Here is a 22,347-nt window from a genome sequence, read left to right on the forward strand (position 1 = left end):
AATAATATGCCTGGAGATGAGGAATAACACAAAAACTGTCTCAATTACAATTAAGTTGTAGGCACTAAAACATCCAGTTCTTTATAGTCAAACTCATTTTGATAAAGAAATAATGAAGATTTCTGTGCCACCCAAGACTGGTTGTATATTTTTAGAACTATCTTTATTGTTATAGTTATCGTCCTTGGTCTAATTATCTGGTGTTATCTGTCCTGTAACATGTATTTGGAACTGTCAATTAATCTGATAATAACATATATTTATTCTGCTAATTACATTTACAATCAACAGTTGTTTTACTGTATCATCATGTATGTACAGTATGATCATCATGTATGAGAGAACATCAGTCTGTGAGTGTTTACTTTTCCCAGTAGATTTTAGCGCGGTTCTTTGTTGCTAGGAAACTTTGTTTTCTTTACTGTGTTTTACTCTGGTAAAATGCGCGCCCACGTGGCATTTGTTTGTGTGTCGTGACTTTTGAGTTTCCCTTGCCTAAATAGTAGGGCGTGGCCTGCTGTATTCAATAACGAGGTATTAGGCGTGTATAAAATAGGTTAGTGCACCGCGACAGCCCTCGTGTGAAGACCAAAGAGTGTAAAGACCAACGACTCTACCTGTGCGACCAAAGAGTGTACAGACCAACGACTCTACCTGTGCGACCAAAGAGTGTAAAGACCAACAACTCAACCTGTGCGACTCCACCGAGCAAGTACACCGACAAGGCACTTGAGTATCAATTTCTTGTTGTTTATTCTCTTGTTGTTTCCTTTCTCTTCTACACAACTTTTCATCTGATCTTTCTGTTTGTGAGCTCTCTTACACTGTGTTTTCAAATCCCTATTATTACTAGCATATGTAAACCAAATAATATCACACGTCGGAGGCAGTACAATCCTAACAACCTGCATACCTTTCCGGTGTCTTCTAGTACTATATTCTCTTTTCCTATTGGTCTCTGGAATTGCCAGTCCCCTGTAAACAAAGCTGATTTCATTACATCTATTTCTAGTCATTCAGGTCTCAGCCTACTGGCCCTGACTGAGATCTGGATCAGACCAGAGTACACTGCCACACCGGCTGCCCTCTCCACTAGCTTCACTTTCTCACACACCCCTCGCCTGACTGGTAGGGGAGGAGGTACTGGTCTGATCATCTCAAACGATTGGAAATTTGATCCTTTACCACCTCTGTGTGACAACAGCTCACAACTGATGCTCTCTGTGAACATCGTTCTAAACTCAGGGGTGCAGAGAGGAAGTGGTGCAAATTGAAAGATCCTACTGACCTTGGTCTTTATTAATCCCACCTCTATTCCTTCTCTGCTAATATCTCTACTGCTAAAATGACTTACTATCACAAAAAAATTAACAATTCTTCTGACTCTCGCATGCTTTTCAAAACCTTCTCCTCTCTTCTCAACCCTCCTCCTCCATCAACCTTAACAGCTGATGATTTTGCCACATTCTTCATAAATAAAACAACCACCACCGGCCAATTTACCAGTCCACAAACTGACACACATTTTACCAGCTAACACACACATTCTTCCCTCCTTCTCTCTACTTTCAGAGGCAGAAGTCTCCAAACTCCTCCTTTCCAATCGCCCTACCACCTGTCCGCTTGATCCTATTCCCACTAACCTAGTTCAAGCCATTTCATCCTCAGTTGTACCCGCACTCACACACATAAACACCTCTCTTCACACTGGTACCTTTCCCACAGCATTTAAGCAGGCTTGGGTAACCCCACTGCTTAAGAATCTCACTCTAAATCCAGCACATCTGGAAAATTACAGACCGGTATCTCTTCTTCCATTTGTTGCGAAAACACTTGAACAAGTTGTTTTCAACCAGATCTCTTCCTTCCTTACACAGAACAACTTCTTGGAAAACAATCAGTCAGGTTTCAAAAGCGGACACTCAACTGAGACTGCCATGCTGTCAGTAATTGAAGCTCTGAGACTGGCAAGAGCAGCTTCCAAATTCTCAGTTCTCATCCTGCTGGATCTGTCGGCTGCCTTTGACACAGTTAACCACTAGATCCTCCTGTCAATCCTAAAGCTGAAGGGCATCTCGGGAACCGCACTCCAATGGTTCAAGTCTTACTTCTCAGGTAGGTCCTTTAGGGTGTAGTGGAGGGGTGTGGTGTCTAAGACTCAACATCTAGCGACCGGAATGCCTCAGGGCTCAGTGATTGGACCACTTCTCTTCTCCATCTACATGACATCACTAGTATCTGTGATTCAGAAACATGGTTTTTCCTATCACTGCTACGCTGATGACACACAACTCTACATCTCATTCCAGCCTGATGATCCGACGGTGGCTGATCGTATCTCAGCCTGCCTGACATACATTTCTGGCTGGATGAAGGACCACCACCTTCAACTAAACCTTACCAAAACAGAGTGTTACAGCCCTTGGCCTTTTTCTGGTCGTTCTCCTGCCCCTCTTCTCTTTCAGGCCTAATTGCTGGCACCTGGGAAGATGGTGTTTAAATTGGAGCTTCTCTGCTGCATTAATCTCTCTCTCTTCCTGCTCTGGTCTGGTGGCTAAAGGCTCGAACGCTGCTCTGTTGTGGCCTGTCCGGGTTCACGCCTCGCTCGGGACGCCAGGACTTTACACAGATGCACATGTAACCCCTTGTCCAAGCGCTTGTTCTATCCAGACTGGACTATTGTAATGCTTTCCTGGCTGGTCTTCCAGCTTGCACTGTCAAACCTCTGCAACTGATACAGAATGCTGCAGCCAGAGTCCGTAGCCACTTTCAAGAAACGGCTGAAGACGCATCTTTTTCAACAGCACTTGATCCAGTAAAACGTTTTCTCTTCTATTCTATTCTATTATAAAAAATAAAATAAAAACATGTACTGCGTTAGATTAAACTGAGAAGGGTTATAGCACTTGCATATTGTCCTACTGTTAGTTTAACTGCTTCTATTGTTTATTTTGTAAGTCGCTTTGGATAAAAGCATCTGCTAAATGAATAAATGTAAATGTAAAATGTAAATTAATACTACATGTCTGCTGCTTACAAGTGTGCAATAGGCCTGTGGTTTTCAAACTTTTGAATCCAAGGTCCCATGTTTCCATAACAATATTTATAGGTCCCATGACTTTTCCAGTTGTTTGTGATTTAGTGGATAAGGATTAAGGATAAGCATTTACATTTTTTTTTTTTTTTTTACATTTTTTAAAACCTGACAAAATATTGTAGAGCTTGGCATAATTAGAAAAATTTATATTAATTGTCATTCCGTATATATTAATTCAAACATGGAGTTTTACGATTTTATTAATTTACATTACTTTTCCAGGTCTAGAAATCACATTTTTAAAATTGGACTTCATCTATCCAGGAAGCCCAAAAACAGCAGATGGGATAGCATGTGAATAATAAATACACAGACGAACTTACCCAGGAAGAACCACATGAGTACTTCCTACAGGTACAATCTCCATGGACTTTCCCCAGAACTTATTCCTCCACCTCACATCTGAAATCAGTCATATATAACACAATCAGCTTCACATCTGCAGACATCAGCTCATTTGTACTGACACAATAAGCCTACATTATCACTGTGGTGTTACCTTGCCAAAATATGAAGTTTTTAGAGTCAGCATGACATGCTGATATGGGGGGATGATGGCTAACCTGGAGGAAGAAAACAGAGCAGCTGTGAGATCCGCACACACACACACACACACACTATGTTTCTATTCAAAGTTGCGAATTAAACTTCTGTGCAAAATTTTTATTTTGCATAAAACATTCGTGAATTGTTCACCATTTCCATCTCATGTGTTCCTAGGAAATTGGCAAAAATATCTGTAATATAAATGGAAGCTGCTGCAATCGGGGGAAGTCACTGAGGCTCTTTTTTCATAAATTACTTACGCAAGTAATTTATGAAAAAAGAGCCGCAGTGACTTCCCCCGATTGCAGCAGCTTCCATTTATATTACAGATATTTAATATAATTTAATATAATATATCAGAGCGTGCAAACAAAATGCAATAAACGCAGTCATGTTATCTTGCGTTTGGAGGCGGATGCCTGGTGTTTGGGAACGCAATCGTGTAAGACAGTTTTGAGAGGTTGTTAAACCCAAACATGTTGATGACAGACTTTGGCTCAGGCATTTCCGAATGACCAAAGATTCTATGCAATGAAGTTGGTCCCCTGGTTAGTCCAGTTTGCAATCACATCCTCTGTTAAGTCAATGTCGCGTGAGTTTTTTGTTGTGCTTCCATTGTAGTTTATACGTGTTCTTATTGAATAAATTTGTTTAATTAATTTATATGCATTTTTATCATTTATGGGAATTTTGGCATTTCCATTCAGTGTTTTTTTTTTAAGCGATAAGCAAAAATTGCATAAAAATAGGTGGATGGAAACATGGCTACATTCACATACCTGTTCACAAAAACACATCTTACAGGGAGCATCCTACCTGCTCGCCAACAAAGCGAAAGCCTTTGTCTGGACGATCACACTCGTAGGTTTCGCCCAACACTGGATTAAAGGGTTTTCCTCCTGCTCTGTAGTAACTGGAAGCATAGCCAGACACGGCAAATGTAGCGATGTACACCTACAAACAGATCAGTGCACACTTGGTTAGTTATGCGCTGATATATGTTGCCCATTTCATCACACTCTTTATTATGACTTCATTGAAAATATATTACTTCAGACCTGTCCAGAACGTGGAATGGTATTCACGACTAATTTTATTTACATAATCTGGCGTGAAACAAAATATTCAACAAAAAAAATTAGGAAGACCCAGACTTGTTTTTATCCATTAGCAATTGACTGGATCAGGAAAAGTGTGTATTTTTAGACCTGAATGTGACTTTGCATTTCATTGTGGAGGGCGAGTCCTCTTCTGAAACACCGCCAGCACCCGGGAGGCTTTTTGACAGGGATATGATAGCTGAAAGTCAAGTTCACCCTCTATAGAGCATTTTGAAGTATCCCAATGGTAACGCTGCTTTATCAATCCTGTCTTTATTTTATTGCTGTAACATTTGTTATATTAATATTAACTGGCATTAAATTACTGTGATAAGGAAATCTAGTACACCTTCATTTCCATTCAGTACCAGATTTTTTTTTTTGCCACCTGAGGGAAAATGTGGCCTATGAGACATCAGCCAAAAAGGAAAGTCATTTCAGAGGCAAAGTAATTAATTTTTTTCCGAATTAAGGCAAAACATTTTTCAATTAAATAATGTGCAATGATGATTCATGCACAATTAGATAAAAAATGTGCATTAGGAAAGTAAACAGGTAAATTCTGATTTCATATTGACTTAAAATCCATAGTCTCTTGTGATTAAACTACATAAGTAAGCATACTGAAAAGCTATAAGACACTAAGCTACCAAGGCATTAGTTTGTTGGAAATCTGAAAGCCAAGAGAAAGGATTGCTGTCTTCCTCCAGAGACTAAGACAGAGCAATGATGGATACTCAAAGTGTCATAGGATACAGTAGAGTGCAGCTAACAAAAGCACATTCCCAAGCAGGGAGAATGATTTCTGAACAATAATCATTCTCTCATGTTGAGTAATAGTGGATCCTGTGATGATGAGCCTGGATGATCACTCTATTCCTAAACAATCACATAAATTATGCATTTTGACATCATAAATCATACTATGGAAGTGTATGTATATTACAATATTAATAGTAAACGATACAATTTACAATACAATGTAATATTTATAAACACTCACTCTCTCTATTTGTAATTGCAATACATATTTTATTTTAATATATATATTAGTTCATGTTTTTTCAATATTATATTATTGTAACAATATGGATTGTTATTAAATTGAACATTACAATATTATTTTTAAGGCTCATTTACACCTGTGACTTAGAGCTTTTGAGGTTCTGTTTTGGCCCTGTTTGACAGTCGTTTTTTATGCTTGTATTATGCTTTCTTACGCAAACTTTGAGCTCTCATCTCTTCTTCACTGATGTTTTGTTACATTAACTTTGTAAGGATATGCAAATGTGAATAAACCAGAACACTTTGCATTCACAAATGCCAGTCAGAATATCTCCCGAAAATTCATATTTGCACCAGAGAGCATTTGGATGGCAACATTTATTTTTATCTTAATGTGCACAATGATTGTGATAAGCTAAAATATTAAAACAGGTTTAAGTGTATGCATGTTTTTTAAAATCCAAATACTTTTCATATGCAAACAGGTTTGTGCAATTATTCATGTGACCTCTGCCTACCATGCGCTCAAAAGGGTCCTGTGTGTGTGCGGCCTTGTCCAGCAGTTCGCTGTACTCCAGTTCCTCACACAGTCTCTGCAGTGTGTTGAGCGGCTCGTTGAGTTGAACAGGCATGGCTACTTTAGACAGGTCCTTCCCAATGTTGTTCTTCAGTATGTTCCACAGGCTGATGTTGCTGGTATTGGGGCTGGGGGAGGGAAGACAAGACCGCCGCTGATAACCTTGAGAACCACCGTTCTCTACACAACCTAAAAAAGAAAAAAACGTTTGCGGTTCAGGAAATGCATCTAAAATTGATCTCCAGCAATTGTGTCTCTGGAAGTTTCTGTACTGGCATGTTAAAATTGCTTGTCAGTGCCTTTTCTGAACATACAAAATCCTTCATACAGCTATAAAACAGCTGTCAAATTTATGAAATGCAGTATGTATTTCATGTATAACAATGGAATGACAGCAGAATATCAATGACTTGACGAAAAATGTGGCATTCCCACCAAGGTTCCCTCTAATATTTTTTTATTAAGCAAAACCTTTTTCTACTGGACAGACATTTCAGCTACCTAAGCAAAAACGACTCTTATACAGTACCAGACCAGTCCTGCAGTTGCAACATCTATTTATTTATTACCCTTGATGTAGCTTGTGATTCTAAATATTTCAGAAAATAAGCAAATAATTCAGAAGTTACTAAATATGAAGCAAATCTTGTTTACATTATATATTTTTTTATACAGTACAGCTGTGCCATTCTTTACGAAGAAATTTAAAAACTAATTAAAAATAAATAAAAAGTCAAAACTACAGAACAGTTCAATATAATAGGTCACAATTCTACAATAGATAGGACCCAGACACAAGTGAGCAGATAACCAATAAGGGTTTTTATTAACCAGACTGAAGACTTGAGACAACAGGGAGTGTGAAACATGAACCACAGTTCAAACAGTAGGGCAGACGACACGACGACAGGCAGAATGGGTGACCACTGAGATGTCAGTCAGATGGTGATGTGAGTGCAAGAGAGGCAGCTCCAAAGCAAAGACCCAGACAGGAACACAAGGAACTCGTAGCTCGATGTAGATCTCAGATGTTGCACCAGTCATGCAGACAGGTGGAGGCTCACAGAACCAGAGGCTTGAAACAGGAGCTAGATAGCTGCAGCAGTCAGGCTGCCAGGCAGTTAAGAGTCAGTGGCCAAGGGACTCAGGATACCGGGCAGAAACACACAGAAGAACATACAAGACGACTCAAGACAAGAGAGACCAGATACAGTATAGTAACAGTTAAGAGAACCAAAATATACCTGATAGGATAATGACTAGAGAAACTAAAGTAGAGAAATAAATATAACAAAAGCAAACTAATGAAAAAAGTAAAACAAAGAAGATCTGAGACCAAAACTGGAATTGCAAAAGAACAGCAAGTCTTCCACTAGACAGGGAAATAAGAACTGAAGAAAATAAATTAAAATTCTAAAACAAGAACTCAAACTAGATTATAAAGAACAGAGCAAAAGCTAAGGAAAACAGAGGCAGAGAAAAACAAAATAGCAACAAGGATACTCTGATACCGGGAAAGATAAAAAATAAAAAAAACTAGATTAAGCGCTAAGATAATTTCGAGAATACTAACTGGAAAACACCACAAAGTACACACACACACACACACACAAAACGAACCAGCAAGGACATGAGGGAAAGAGGCACAATATAAAGGGACCAGAGCACATGAGGATCAGGCGAGCACAATTAGTGAAACGAGGACAAGACGTGGACTAAACAAGGGGGTATGGTAACAGGAAACAAGGAAGCGGGACATGAGAGCACATGGCAAACAGACCAAGACAGAGCCATGTGCTCAAACACAAGACAAACATAGAAACCATGACAACACAGACAAGGCTGCCAGGGCAGGACCCTGACAGTACCCCCCTCTAATGGACGCCTCCAGGCATCCACACTGGGCAAAGGGGGTACCAACTGGAAGGGCGGACAAGGAACAACTTGGGAGTTCCGGGGCATCCAGGAAACACAGGAGGCGGGACTGGGAGGGAGGAAAATTCAGGGGAATAGTTCGAGGCTAACCAGGGAGATGCCAGCTTAAACACATAATGACCAGGTAATAGTGTGCGGGATGGGAAGAGACAGACTTAGTGGTCTTCCTGGGAAGATGAGCTTGCTCAAATGGTCGGGGCTTGAAAATGGCCTTGGTGTCAGGAACGGTCTTAGGGATGAATCTTTAATTTGGCAAGGAATTAGGAATGAACTTGGGAGGCCATGACCATACTGGCAGGAAGGGTGCATGTCAGGGGAATGTGTTCGGGAGAGACCTTGACAGTCTTAGGCACTGACTCCGAACAGTGTTCTGTGGCTGAAGCGGTATACACGTGACTGGACACTGGGATGTCCCCAAGGGCTGCTGAGGTCTGCACTGGCTTGCTAACGTTGGAGTCAGAGAAGGCTCTTGAATTTGACTCGACGAGAGGGATGGCGGTATGGTCACTGCAAGCTGACTGTGGTCATGTCAGTATCTGCCAGTCCTCGCTGTGATGCCGATAGTTTAAGTTCCAAAACTCTCAGCTGCTTCATCTCCCACTGTGGCAAGGGGTCATCCAGGCAGAGGTTAAAAGCAACCTTGAGGGCCGCATCATTGTACTCAAGGCCTTTAGCCATAGTCCAGAAGAACTGGGCAAAAGACCGCACATCTCGGCCCTGCTGGTGAAGCGATAAACCCTGCTGGAGTGCCAGTCTCTCTTGGGCAGTTGCGGGGGGGAACTACACAGATGCTCATTGCTGGGTCCTGTGTTTGCTGGTTCGTTCTGTCACAATTCTGCAAGAGATAGGACCCAGACGCAAATGAGCAGATAACCAATAAGGGTTTTTATTAACTAGACTGAAGACTTGAGACAACAGGGAAAGTGAAGCGTGAACCACAGTTCAAACAGTACGGCAGACGACACGACGACAAGCAGAATGGGTGACCACTGAGATGTCAGTCAGATGGTGATGTGAGTGCACGAGAGGCAGCTCCAAAGCAAAGACCAGAAAGGAACACAAGGAACTCATAGCTCGATGTAGATCTCAGATGTTGCACCAGTCATGCCGACAGGTAGAGGCTCACAGAACCAGAGGCTTGAAACAGGAGCTAGATAGCTGCAGCAGTCAGGCTGCCAGGCAGTTAAGAGTCAGTGGCCAAGGGACTCAGGATACAGGGCAGAAACACACAGAAGAACATACAAGACGACTCAAGACAAGAGAGACCAGATACAGTATAGTAACAGTTAAGAGAACCGAAATAAACCTGATAAGATAATGACTAGAGAAACTAAAGTAGAGAAATAAATATAACAAAAGCAAACTAATGAGAAAAGTAAAACAAAAAAGATCTAAGACCAAAACTGGAATTGCAAAAGAACAGCAAGTCTTCCACTAGACAGGGAAATAAGAACTGAAGAAAATAACTACAATTAAAATTCTAAAACAAAAGAGAACTCAAACTAGATTATAAAGAAAAGGAACAAAAGCTAAGCAAAACAGAGGCGGAGAAAAACTAAATAGCAACAAGGATACTCTGATACCGGGAAAGATTTAAAAAAAAAAAACTAGATTAAGCTCTAAGATAATTTCCAGAACGCAAACTGGAAAACACCACAAAGTACACACACAAAACAAACCAGCAAGGACATGAGGGAAAGAGGCACAATATAAAGGGACCAGAGCACATGAGGATCAGGCGAGCACAATTAGTGAAACAAGGACAAGACGTGGACTAAACAAGGGAGCGTGGTAACAGGAAACAAGGAGGCGGGACATGAGAGCACATGGCAAACAGACCAAGACAGAGCCATGTGCTCAAACACAAGACAAACATAGAAACATGAAACCACGACAACACAGACAAGGCTGCCAGGGCAGAACCCTGACAATAATATAATATAATATAAAACTCAGATGGTTTGTGATGATAAAGTGTTTTTTAATACAGTAATTTATTGGCTACAAGGAGCATAAAACTATCAAAATAAAATGTTATAATAAGGGTGTTATAATATAATATAATATAATATAATATAATATAATATAATATAATATAATATAATATAATATAATATAATATAATATAATATAATATAATATAATATAATATAATATAATATAATATATAATTCTTCAAAACATGAAGACTTTTTTCTCATGTTTCTGTGTTCCCCTATTGAGCTCTTTAGGACATCATCCATTGACGTACTTCAACAGTGACAGGTCATTCTTTCTATGAAACCAGTAAACCGCATTCACCGGTTCTAACTCGGCAGCTTTAATAACTCTACAGCGGTTGACCAGAACACTGCGATTATTTCTCATTCACTAGAACACAATCAAATGGCTTTCCCCACATATTTTGCATCTCCCTCCTGCACAGCATCTCCCTTTCTGTGTGGGTGCGACATCGTAAGCGTGCAACTTAGAGGGAACATTACCCACCTGCATTGAGTCTCTCATTCTCTGCCTCGTTGCTGAAGTTATCCATGGACACGTTGTCACTGATGTCACTGATATATGAGTCATCTTCCGAAGGCTAGCAGGAAACCACACATCATCATTACAGGTGTTTGGCTCTCTGACAGTATAAATTTATCAAAGCCTATCTCTCAAACTGAAAAACATTAACATATGGATCTCTCTGCACCCTCTAATAAACCACATTATCATAACGATGAAGATAAAGCAGACTTTAGTGCGTTTGTGTGTCCATCACTCCAGTAGAGTAGATGAAGGAAGTTTTTCGGGGTTCTAATTGTCACAGAAGCCAATTTCTTCATGAGGTATTTTTAGAGAGAAGCAATTATCTAAATTTTCATATTACTTCTGCTACAGGAGATGCTTGAGCAGGTCGGCCTCAATGTGAGGCAGAGAGACATAAATGAAGTTAGAGAGAAAGCAGGGATGGCAGGCAGGCTGGTTCCTCTAGCTGTGGAATGTCACCCGTAGCACTTATTACATGTTTAATATAATTAGTCCCTTCCTCTGTCTCTAATAGGGTGTTTAGCTCAATGTCTGCCTGAGGTGAAGGGGAGAGCAGAGGCAGCTGGTTTCTTGAGGAAGTGCAGTAAATGAAATATTTGATGATTTGGTAAAGCTAGGCAAAATGTATCAGTCTGTCAAGCTATTTAAAAAACCTGAAACTATATTATAACCTACTTATGACTCATTTCGGTCATAGTGTCCAAGTGTGATGATATTCATATGTGACCCAGGATCACAAAACCAGTACGGGTACATTTGTAGCAATAGCCAACAATACATTGTATGGGTCAAAATTATCGATTTTTCTTTTATGCCAAAAATCATTAGGATATTAAGTAAAGATCATGTTCCATGAAGATATTTTGTAAATTTCCTACCTAAATTTCCTAAAATATATACAGTGGGTACGGAAAGTATTCAGACCCCCTTTCATTTTTCACTCTTTGTTATATTGCAGCCATTTGCTAAAATCATTTAAGTTAATTTTTTTCCCTCATTATTGTACACACAGCACCCCATATTGACAGAAAAACACAGAATTGTTGACATTTTTTGCACATTTATTAAAAAAAGAAAAACTGAAATATCACATGACCCTAAGTATTCAGACCCTTTGCTCAGTATTTAGTAGAAGCACCCTTTTGATCTAATACAGCCATGAGTGTTTTTGGGAAAGATGCAACAAGTTTTTCACACCTGGATTTGGGTATCCTCTGCCATTCCTCCTTGCAGATCCTCTCCAGTTCTGTCAGGTTGGATGGTAAACATTGGTGGACAGCCATTTTCAGGTCTCTCCAGAGATGCTCAATTGGGTTTAAGTCAGGGCTCTGGCTGGGCCATTCAAGAACAGTCACGGAGTTGTCGTGAAGCCACTCCTTCGTTATTTTAGCTGTGTGCTTAGGGTCATTGTCTTGTTGGAAGGTGAACCTTCGGCCCAGTCTGAGGTCCAGAGCACTCTGGAGAAGGTTTTCGTCCAGGATATCCCTGTACTTGGCCGCATTCATCTATCCCTCGATTGCAACCAGTCGTCCCTGCAGCTGAAAAACACCCCCACAGCATGATGCTTCACTGTTGAGACTGTACTGGACAGGTGATGAGCAGTGCCTGGTTTTCTCCACACATACCGCTTAGAATTAAGGCCAAAAAGTTCTATCTTGGTCTCATCAGACCAGAGAATCTTATTTATCACCATCTTGGAATCCTTCAGGTGTGCTTTCATGAGTCTTGCACTGAGGAGAGGCTTCCGTCGGGCCACTCTGCCATAAAGCCCCGACTGGTGGATGGCTGCAGTGATGGTTGACTTACTACAACTTTCTCCCATCTCCCGACTGCATCTCTGGAGCTCAGCCACAGTGATCTTTGGGTTCTTCTTTACCTCTCTCACCAAGGCTCTTCTCCCCCGATAGCTCAGTTTGGCCGGACGGTCAGCTCTAGGAAGGGTTCTGGTCGTCCCAAACGTCTTCCATTTAAGGATTATGGAGGCCACTGTGCTCTTAGGAACCTTAAGTGCAGCAGGAATTTTTTTGTAACCTTGGCCAGATCTGTGCCTTGCCACAGTTCTGTCTCTGAGCTCTTCAGGCAGTTCCTTTGACCTCATGATTCTCATTTGCTCTGACATGCACTGTGAGCTGTAAGGTCTTATATAGACAGGTGTGTGGCTTTCCTAATCAAGTCCAATCAGTATAATCAAACACAGCTGGACTCAAATGAAGGTGTAGAACCATCTCAAGGATGATCAGAAGAAATGGACAGCACCTGAGTTAAATATATGAGTGTCACAGCAAAGGGTCTGAATACTTAGGACCATGTGATATTTCAGTTTTTCTTTTTTAATAAATGTGCAAAAATGTCAACAATTCTGTGTTTTTCTGTCAGTGTGGGGTGCTGTGTGTACAATAATGAGGAAAAAAAAAGACCTTAAATGATTTTAGCAAATGGCTGCAATATAACAAAGAGTGAAAAATTGAAGGGGGTCTGAATACTTTCCGTACCCACTGTAAAACATTTATTTTTGTGAGTGAATGCGGCATAATCGCGAACATAAATGGACAACTTTAAAGGCGATTTTCTCAATGTTTGGATTTTTTTGCACCCTCAGATTCCAGATTTTAAAATAGTTGTATCTCGGCCAAATATTGTCCTATCCTAACAAACCATACATCAATGGAAATCTTATTTATTCAGCTTTCAGGTGATGTATCCGTCCCAATTTCAGGAAAAAATTATCCATGTGACTGGTTTTGTGGTCCAGGGTCACATATTAGCTAATTTGTGGGACAGGTGAAAAGAGGTAACTTCCTTACCTCATTTTCTGAAGAACTAGCCGACAACAGAACTTCCTGTGCATCAAAGAACTCTGATAGAGACTCTGTAATGGAAGCTCTGCTCTCATTGGATGCCTGATGGACAAGGGGGCGGGAAACATCACTGGAGTCTTGCTTCTGTATGAAGAGAACGCATAGCTTCACTTCACATAGAGCCAAATGAGTGAATTTCAAAAAGAAAAAATGTCGATCACATTTGACCCTAAAATTAAACATTATATTCTTAAATCATATAAATAAATTAATATAATTCATTATACTATATTAACATATAATATAAAAATTATATTATATTATGCCTATATTTGGGACCATTCAATTTATTATTATTTTTCTGCATTTTCACAACAATTAAGCACACTATCCCCCAAATTATCATTACTGTCACATACAAAAGTATCTTCCTACTTCTTGTAATATAGAAATGAATAATCCTGTCCATTTGCATTTTTTTTAATAAAAACAATGTTAAAATCAGCATAAATTATCCCTCCTATTGCATGCAGTTCAGTTTTGACCCAGAATAAGTACATAAAAACATTATTTAAAAAATAAATTTGGTTACACTTTATTTTAAGGTGTCATTGCTACAGTGTAATTATATATTTAAGTACAGAGTAATATTAATTAACAACATGTACTTACTATTGGGTTAGGGCAGGATTAAGGTTTGGTTGAGGTATAGTAATTCAATTTGCATAATTTACTGTTATTACTATGGTAAGTACATGTAACATACAGTGAGGAAAATAAGTATTTGAACACCCTGCTATTTTGCAAGTTCTCCCACTTGGAAATCATGGAGGGGTCTGAAATTGTCATCGTAGGTGCATGTCCACTGTGAGAGACATAATCAAAAAAATAAGTCCAGAAATCACAATGTATGATTTTTTAACTATTTATTTGTATGATACAGCTGCAAATAAGTATTTGAACACCTGTCTATCAGCTAGAATTATGACCCTCAAAGACCTGTTAGTCTGCCTTTAAAATGTCCACCTCCACTCCATTTATTATCCTAAATTAGATGCACCTGTTTGAGGTCGTTAGCTGCATAAAGACACCTGTCCACCCCATACAATCAGTAAGAATCCAACTACTAACATGGCCAAGACCAAAGAGCTGTCCAAAGACACCTTTGTAATTGTAAAATTGTACACCTCCACAAGGCTGGAAAGGGCTACGGGGAAATTGCCAAGCAGCTTGGTGAAAAAAGGTCCACTGTTGGAGCAATCAATAGAAAATGGAAGAAGCTAAACATGACTGTCAATCTCCCTCGGACTGGGGCTCCATGCAAGATCTCACCTCGTGGGGTCTCAATGATCCTAAGAAAGGTGAGAAATCAGCCCAGAACTACACAGGAGGAGCTGGTCAATGACCTGAAAAGAGCTGGGACCACCGTTTCCAAGGTTACTGTTGGTAATACACTAAGACGTCATGGTTTGAAATCATGCATGGCACGGAAGGTTCCCCTGCTTAAACCAGCACGTGTCAAGGCCCGTCTTAAGTTTGCCAATGACCATTTGGATGATCCAGAGGAGTCATGGGATAAAGTCATGTGGTCAGATGAGACCAAAATAGAACTTTTTGGTCATAAGTCCACTAAACGTGTTTGGAGGAAGAATAATGATGAGTACCATCCCAAGAACACCATCCCTACTGTGAAGCATGGGGGTGGTAGCATCATGCTTTGGGGGTGTTTTTCTGCACATGGGACAGGGCGACTGCACTGTATTAAGGAGAGGATGACCGGGGCCATGTATTGTGAGATTTTGGGGAACAACCTCCTTCCTTCAGTTAGAGCATTGAAGATGGGTCGAGGCTGGGTCTTCCAACATGACAATGACCCGAAGCACACAGCCAGGATAACCAAGAAGTGGCTCTGTAAGAAGCATATCAAGGTTCTGGCGTGGCCTAGCCAGTCTCCAGACCTAAACCCAATAGAGAATCTTTGGAGGGAGCTCAAACTCCGTATTTCTCAGCGACAGCCCAGAAACCTGACTGATCTAGAGAAGATCTGTGTGGAGGAGTGGGCCAAAATCCCTCCTGCAGTGTGTGCAAACCTGGTGAAAAACTACAGGAAACGTTTGACCTCTGTAATTGCAAACAAAGGCTACTGTACCAAATATTAACATTGATTTTCTCAGGTGTTCAAATACTTATTTGCAGCTGTATCATACAAATAAATAGTTAAAAAATCATACATTGTGATTTCTGGATTTTTTTTTTTTAGATTATGTCTCTCACAGTGGACATGCACCTACAATGACAATTTCAGACCCCTCCATGATTTCTAAGTGGGAGAACTTGCAAAATAGCAGGGTGTTCAAATACTTATTTTCCTCACTGTATGTAACAAAGACACTGTAAAATAAAGTGTTACCATACATTTTTAGTACGGGAACTTAACTTTGTAAATGGTTTAAGAATATCAAAATACACATGATTTTTAAAATAGATATAATCATTAAAAAATGTACATTGTAACACTTCTGGGTCAGTTTTAATCTGGGTATCAACTTAGGCTTTACACATGATGTTAGGCAGACTTTTTGTTATCTATGAGTCAGATTTGTCTCAAATACTTTTGTAAAATATATTAAGCCTCTTTCTCATATCTCACACATATTTAGGACTTTTTTGTTGGTAAACATATGCATGCACAAAGACACTATAAACAGACAAAATATAGCCTATAACAAAGAAATGATATCAAATGAACTACAGTCCAAAGGGGATGTAGTAATAAAATGGTAATAACACAGTAACAATCAATGCTTAGAAATGTTTGCGGATTCACTAAATATTGATACGTTACTTATCAGATAAAATATGGTTTTAGTTTTGTTTTATAAGCTCACATTCCACCAGGACAAAACTTAACCAGGAATGCAAAAAGTGTCATAGTTTTTGAATACATTATAAGAATTGTAGAATTGTTCTGTACAAATGTACTTTATAATTGGAATTTTCTCATTAGAGTAATGTAAATGAGAATTCTACATATCACAGTAATGACAAAAAAGATTTTTATATATCACAGTAGGTTACAGAGATCTGTTAATCTGTTAATGGGGTAGTTCACCCAAAAATGAAAATTCTGTCAGTAATTACTCACCCTCATGTTGTTCCAACCCCGTAAGACTTTCGTTCATCTTCGGAACACAGTTTAAGATATTTTTGGCCCACACAGAAGAAAATGAATAGTTGAATAAAGTCATTATTTTTGTTTAGTTTTTTTGCATACAAAAAGTATTCTCATTGCTTGATAAACTTAAGGTTGAGCCACTGTAGTCACTTGGACTATTTTAATGATGTTTTTACTACCTTTACTGGGCCAGCTCTCTCAGATTTCATCAAAAATATCTTAATTTGTGTTCCGAAGATGAACGAAAGTCTTACGGGGTTGGAACAACATGAGGGTGAGTAATTACTGAGAGAATTTTCATTTTTGGGTGAACTACCCCTTTACATATGCCTAATTGTCATGAAAATGCCAAAAAATTAAAATTATTGGTCTTCAAATAATCTTCATTTGCCTTGTACAATACATGATTTCTTATTTGTTTCTTTTCATTTTGAGGTAAGATTTGTCCTGGATATTTCTTGGAAGCTTTCATGTAATTCAACTCATTAGCTGAAATTTGAAGCAAACAGGATACAGGATACAGGATACAAAACAGAAGATTAAAGAAAACAAAAATGATAAATAATGGAGAATATTTCTTATCAGCACAAGACCAAGTAAAAAAAACAAACAAACATAATTAGCAAACAATTTCTTTTGAATCACAACTTGCTATGAAGCAGTAAGAAAAAAAAGGAAAGACAGTTGGCAGAGCTTTGCAAGATAATTAGCGTAAAAGCATTATGTTGACTAGAATGTCAATTAGGGAAGTTGGTTATTGACAAAGCAATTCCACAGGAACATATCACTGATAGCATGTGAAGCGTGGGTGCTGTATATAAGGTTGTTAGTGTGCAAGCAAGTGGGTTTGGGTGTATACTACCCAGAGACATTATTAACTGGCATTAGAAAGTCTGACTCAACCTCTCCAGAGAGTAGCTGTGGATTCAATTAACACAAATCAACTTAAGCCTCAGGTTTTAACCCGAGGTGACAACAAATATTCGGCTGACAAATCTTACACTAGTTCTTTCAACAATAATGTAATTTCTTGTGAATAATGAGCAATGACTAATGAAAAGTAGTGTATGGTTGGTGGCAGCTGCAGAAATGATCTGGTCTTTATAATAGCATTGGAGTGGTGGAGTGGGGGAGTGGGGGGAGGGGGCACATTTCCCAGACCCACCTGCAGGGGGCCAGGATTGAGGTTTATAAGGACAGAGGGATCAGAGATGTGCGACTCAGCATGAATCTTGCACAGACGCTCTCTCAGCTCAGTGTTCTGCGTTAAAGCCTGCAAAAGCAACCAGCAAAAACTCACATGGCTTCCACAAAGTGCTCCTAACTATTAAACATACCTTAAGCAATTAACAGAAATCAGGTCATTATTCATTTACTCTCGTGTATTTTCAAACCTTTACGACAAAGGCATATAGTATCTAGGACTGTCAAGCTAAGAAAAGAACACTTATTCGGCAAAAAAACGCAAATACATTCTCAAATATCGCACTACTTCAAATGTGGTGTGCGAAGATGTGTTGCAATGGTTTTGATGTTGATGACATCAAATGGCACTGATTCTTGTGTTTTTAATAAACGATCAAAGTTTATGGATTGTAACTGCCAAGTCTGAATTAAGGGGATCGCAATTGTACCGGTATAGTGACATGTCATAAAATTAGCTATTGATATTGTGTCAATATTACACCTATTATATAGGCTAACATCATAAATAATCCAGCACCATCATGATAAGCATCATGAGCCAAGTTGATCATAGAGACCATTGGTGGCAATGGAGCTTGTAATGCTTTTGGGAAAGGCAGCCCACTTCAACATAGTAGGTGGCTGTACTGCACCTTAATGCCGGTAGCCACCAGTCATAGAACTGAAAAGAAAGATAAGAATACACAGTGGCTGCATTCCAAACGGGATATACAGTATACACCTCCGAAGGACCTTTTGCAGTGAGAACAATCATGGTTGCCATGTTAAAGGGTTGTTCCAAACCAAAATGTCCAAACCTGGCCAAAGGGCCGTTTGGAATAAAGGATTTCGGAAAATAAAACTGATGAACACTTTGCGCCCATGATTCTTTGCACAGACAAGGGACTGTTTTTTTGTGTGTCTCCTACACCCTTTCTTCCTCCGGAGATAAACCCTTTGAAAGGATTAGGGCAAAGGGATGAGCCTTTAGAATGGAACACAGGGAATGTGTAGAAATCAAAATCACACAAAATCATGTTGGGGGAGATGACAGGTGAAAGCAAGACACTATCTGCACCCAAAAATTTTAGCTCTCCAGTGTGGGAGCTTGATGGATCCGTCAAAAAGACGCAGTCTGCAGTCTGCAGGAAGTGCCGATCAACAGTCGTTGAGAAAAAGTTCTCTTTGTACAATTTTGTACAATTATGGCTACAAACTATCTTTCCGCCTCCCTACCCTCGCATTTCTTGTGTGATTTTTTAGCCAAACAACAGAAAACTAAACAAAAAAACAAGGTTAAATATAACTTTGACTGATAACTGACTGATTTTTTCTAAAATTTCATTGTGAAATTTTATTGTGAATTCTTTTGGCCAGATAAACGTGTAGTGAATTGATATTGTGACAGCCCTAGTTTGAATATGCAGATAGTGAATTTGAGATTTGAGTGCAAAATGAGAATGTGGCAGATAAAGTTAATGGGCCCTATCTTGCACCCAGCGCAATTGACTTTGTACACCGACGCATGCATCATTCCTATTTTGCACCCAACTCACGGACTTTTCCCTCTAGTCAGCTGCGAATATGGCTTGACTCAAAAAAAAAATCTAACAAAAGGTTTCTCAGTGGTTTACAGTAGTATCAGATGTACTTAAAACCATACTAAAAGTTTACTAAAGTTTGACTCCAAGAAAGGCCCCATTTTCAAAATGGCGGCCGTCAGGTCCTTAAAATTACCATTACTCCTTTGTATTCCTCTTAGACCAGGAATACTGGTGCCTGATACATGTTTTGGCCATGTAATATTCTAATTAGCATATTTGCATGACAGATAAGGGATTATAAGTACAATTATATATTAAAGCAATTGGTTACAAGCATATTTATGCAAAAAAAAAAGGTACAATTTCCCTTAAGTAATTGCATATTTCTCCTTTCTCATATCGTTTTGCCTAGTGTTGGTGGTTTCTGTGGTTCATAACCATTCATTTGATTCCAATAAAGAATAAATTCATTAGAACTTTGTGGTACTGTAAAATTAGTCAAAACAGGGCTGCCACGTGAAGGCTCAGTACCGCTAACCCCTTTTATTTTTTATATATATTTTTAATACTTTTCTTATTTATACATATCTTTTTATATTTTCTTCAGTTGTTTCCTCTTATTCTGGTTTATTTTTTATACTTATTTGCACTGTGACCTTCACTAGATTTACCATTAGTCGTCATACTCGTCCACCCATAGAGGTTGATTATAGTGATTCTCACAATTCCCAACTTGACATGGTCCACAAACAGGCATACATGGTAGTCCATATGGCCTGCAACTGCACCGTTGTGTTCGGCAGACAGTTGGATAATCTGCAGGAGGCTTTCTAGGGCAGCAGTCTTACTGGTCATAACTGGCAGTAACCGGTTGTCCACCAGTTTCCATCCCCAATCCACCGTGTTCATGTCACCTTCCTTTCCAATCCACACCATGATCTGGAAGTAAACTCTTTGGCAGCGGTATTTGGTTGAGGACTCAGTTGGAGGCAGACGTTCTGGTGGTGATTTGGCGGTAACGATTTTCTTGCTAAAAAGGTTGTAGCGCAAAGAGACAAGTGAATCGGTACTCTTTCCGCCAAACAACACTGTCATTGCCTTGGTCCCATGGTCCTCTATGACATTCCTTGCTTGATGTGGGAGCAGAAACACATTTGCACTGGACTGGATGGTTGATTCACCATTCACAAGTTTCTGGAATGCTGTCTGTTTGCCAACACAAAAAATGCGTTAAGTTGTATCACATCCTGTGAAGCCATGAATAAACAGCAACTGGGAACACAAGTCACTACCCAGGACTTGTTTTATCTCACTGATGTTGTACACTTTAGTAGCTTTGGACTTGTCTGAACAAAAATAGAGGCCTCTATTGTTCGTCCCAGCATAGTAGAGGAGAAGAATGAGTAAGTCTGTATCCTTCCTTATCAAGATTGTGGGCTGATGTTCTGAGGCCTTGACTGCAGCTTTGACAATGTCCACGTCTCCATCAGCCCTTCTTCTCCAGCTCCTCGGTCATTAGATTGATAAGTCCTTGTTTGTTGCAAGATCTGGAAAGGAAATCATCCTTTCTTCCCTCAAACTCAGTCTCTGCATTGAAGTTAAGGATGGGGTGAGTGTTTTCACCACGTCTCTGATGCATATTGTCTTTGATGGAAGGACCTTCGCTATAACCATCAAAAACAACTGTTGCTTTACCATAATGGCATATGGTAAAGTCGGCATATGACTGTCACCCTTTTTCCATGCCAAGTGGTGAACCAGGGAGCCACCGTCAAGGACATCATGCTCAGTTGGTGGGATGGAATCCAGGACAGTTTTGTTAGATTTCTTGCTTGAGAACTCAGTGACTGCCTGCGCTAGTTGGGGCTTGTTGGCTTTACGGAAGATTTCCTTGCCTTCGAACAGGGCTCATAGCTCATTACATCTTCCAGTGAGAACTGTTCAGTTTTCGACATGATCAGGAACCGTTGGAACATCAAAGCAGGATCATTGGTTCGGTCTTGGGCAACTTTGATGGTGGAGTCATCTGCAAGGGTTTTTGCCCGGTCTTTCCGTTTGAAGGATATTCCAAAAACAGGTTTTCCAATCATCTTTTCAATGATCTCATTGCCAACAGTCTCAAACTCATGCACATTCACCTCCTCTTTGGCAACAACACCAGTTACAATGTTTCTCAGAGATGGGTCATGTGTGTAAATGGTGTGTAAATGCTAAACTTTTTTTTCTTGATCTTTTCTAGATCAGAGTACTGAGAAGGAGTTACATGACATAGGCTAAATCGTTTACATCTCTGGTTCACTCCAAACAAAGATAAAACCTTACAGTAATCTCACAAAATCATGGATTCCATAAGTATGTAATCATGTCAGTGCAATTTAGACAAGTCCAATGGATTCATAGACACAGAAAACATGGGGTTAGACACCAATATTACTTGGCTAGGTCAAATAATGAAGGAGTTTTAGTTTTAAACTTTTAGTATGTTATTAAGGACACCTAATACTACCAAAAACAGCTGAGAAACCTTTTGTCAGAATTTTTTTATGGTTAGGTGTTTTTTTCCCATATATGTAGTTGCCTACTCCACAAACGCACGTCGGTAAATTAGGGAATGAACTTGCGCTCCCGGGGGTGGTTCAGCGAAAAGAGGCGGCGTGTTCCGGCGCAAATGTTCCCTGGTGCTATTTTGCAGTTCCAGAAAACAATTCCGCCACAGACCAGAAAAAACCTAGTCTAAAGTCAGTGGCGTGTTTACATGCTATTTTAAGGACGCATGCTTGGCCATAAAGTAGCGTGTGCAGAACGCGCATACACTTTGCTTCTCTCATCTACACAGACGCAGCAGTTGCCATTTTT

At 39.6% G+C, this 22,347-nt stretch overlaps 1 protein-coding gene across 1 annotated transcript in view; it reads right to left on the reverse strand.

The window, feature by feature from the left end:
* Nucleotides 1-22,347, reverse strand: part of osbpl3b (oxysterol binding protein-like 3b) — an 85,887-nt gene that overhangs the window by 11,733 nt on the left and 51,807 nt on the right. The window contains exons 12-17 of the mRNA XM_084385598.1: nt 13,594-13,731; nt 10,748-10,841; nt 6,267-6,514; nt 4,460-4,597; nt 3,597-3,660; nt 3,421-3,499 (exon numbers count right to left, since the gene is read on the reverse strand). Coding sequence (XP_084241724.1) covers nt 3,421-3,499; nt 3,597-3,660; nt 4,460-4,597; nt 6,267-6,514; nt 10,748-10,841; nt 13,594-13,731 — 761 coding nt within the window. The remainder of the gene's footprint in view (nt 1-3,420; nt 3,500-3,596; nt 3,661-4,459; nt 4,598-6,266; nt 6,515-10,747; nt 10,842-13,593; nt 13,732-22,347) is intronic.

This window comes from Rutilus rutilus, assembly GCF_951802725.1.
Source record: "Rutilus rutilus genome assembly, chromosome: 17".
In the NCBI taxonomy this organism is placed as follows: domain Eukaryota; kingdom Metazoa; phylum Chordata; class Actinopteri; order Cypriniformes; family Leuciscidae; genus Rutilus; species Rutilus rutilus.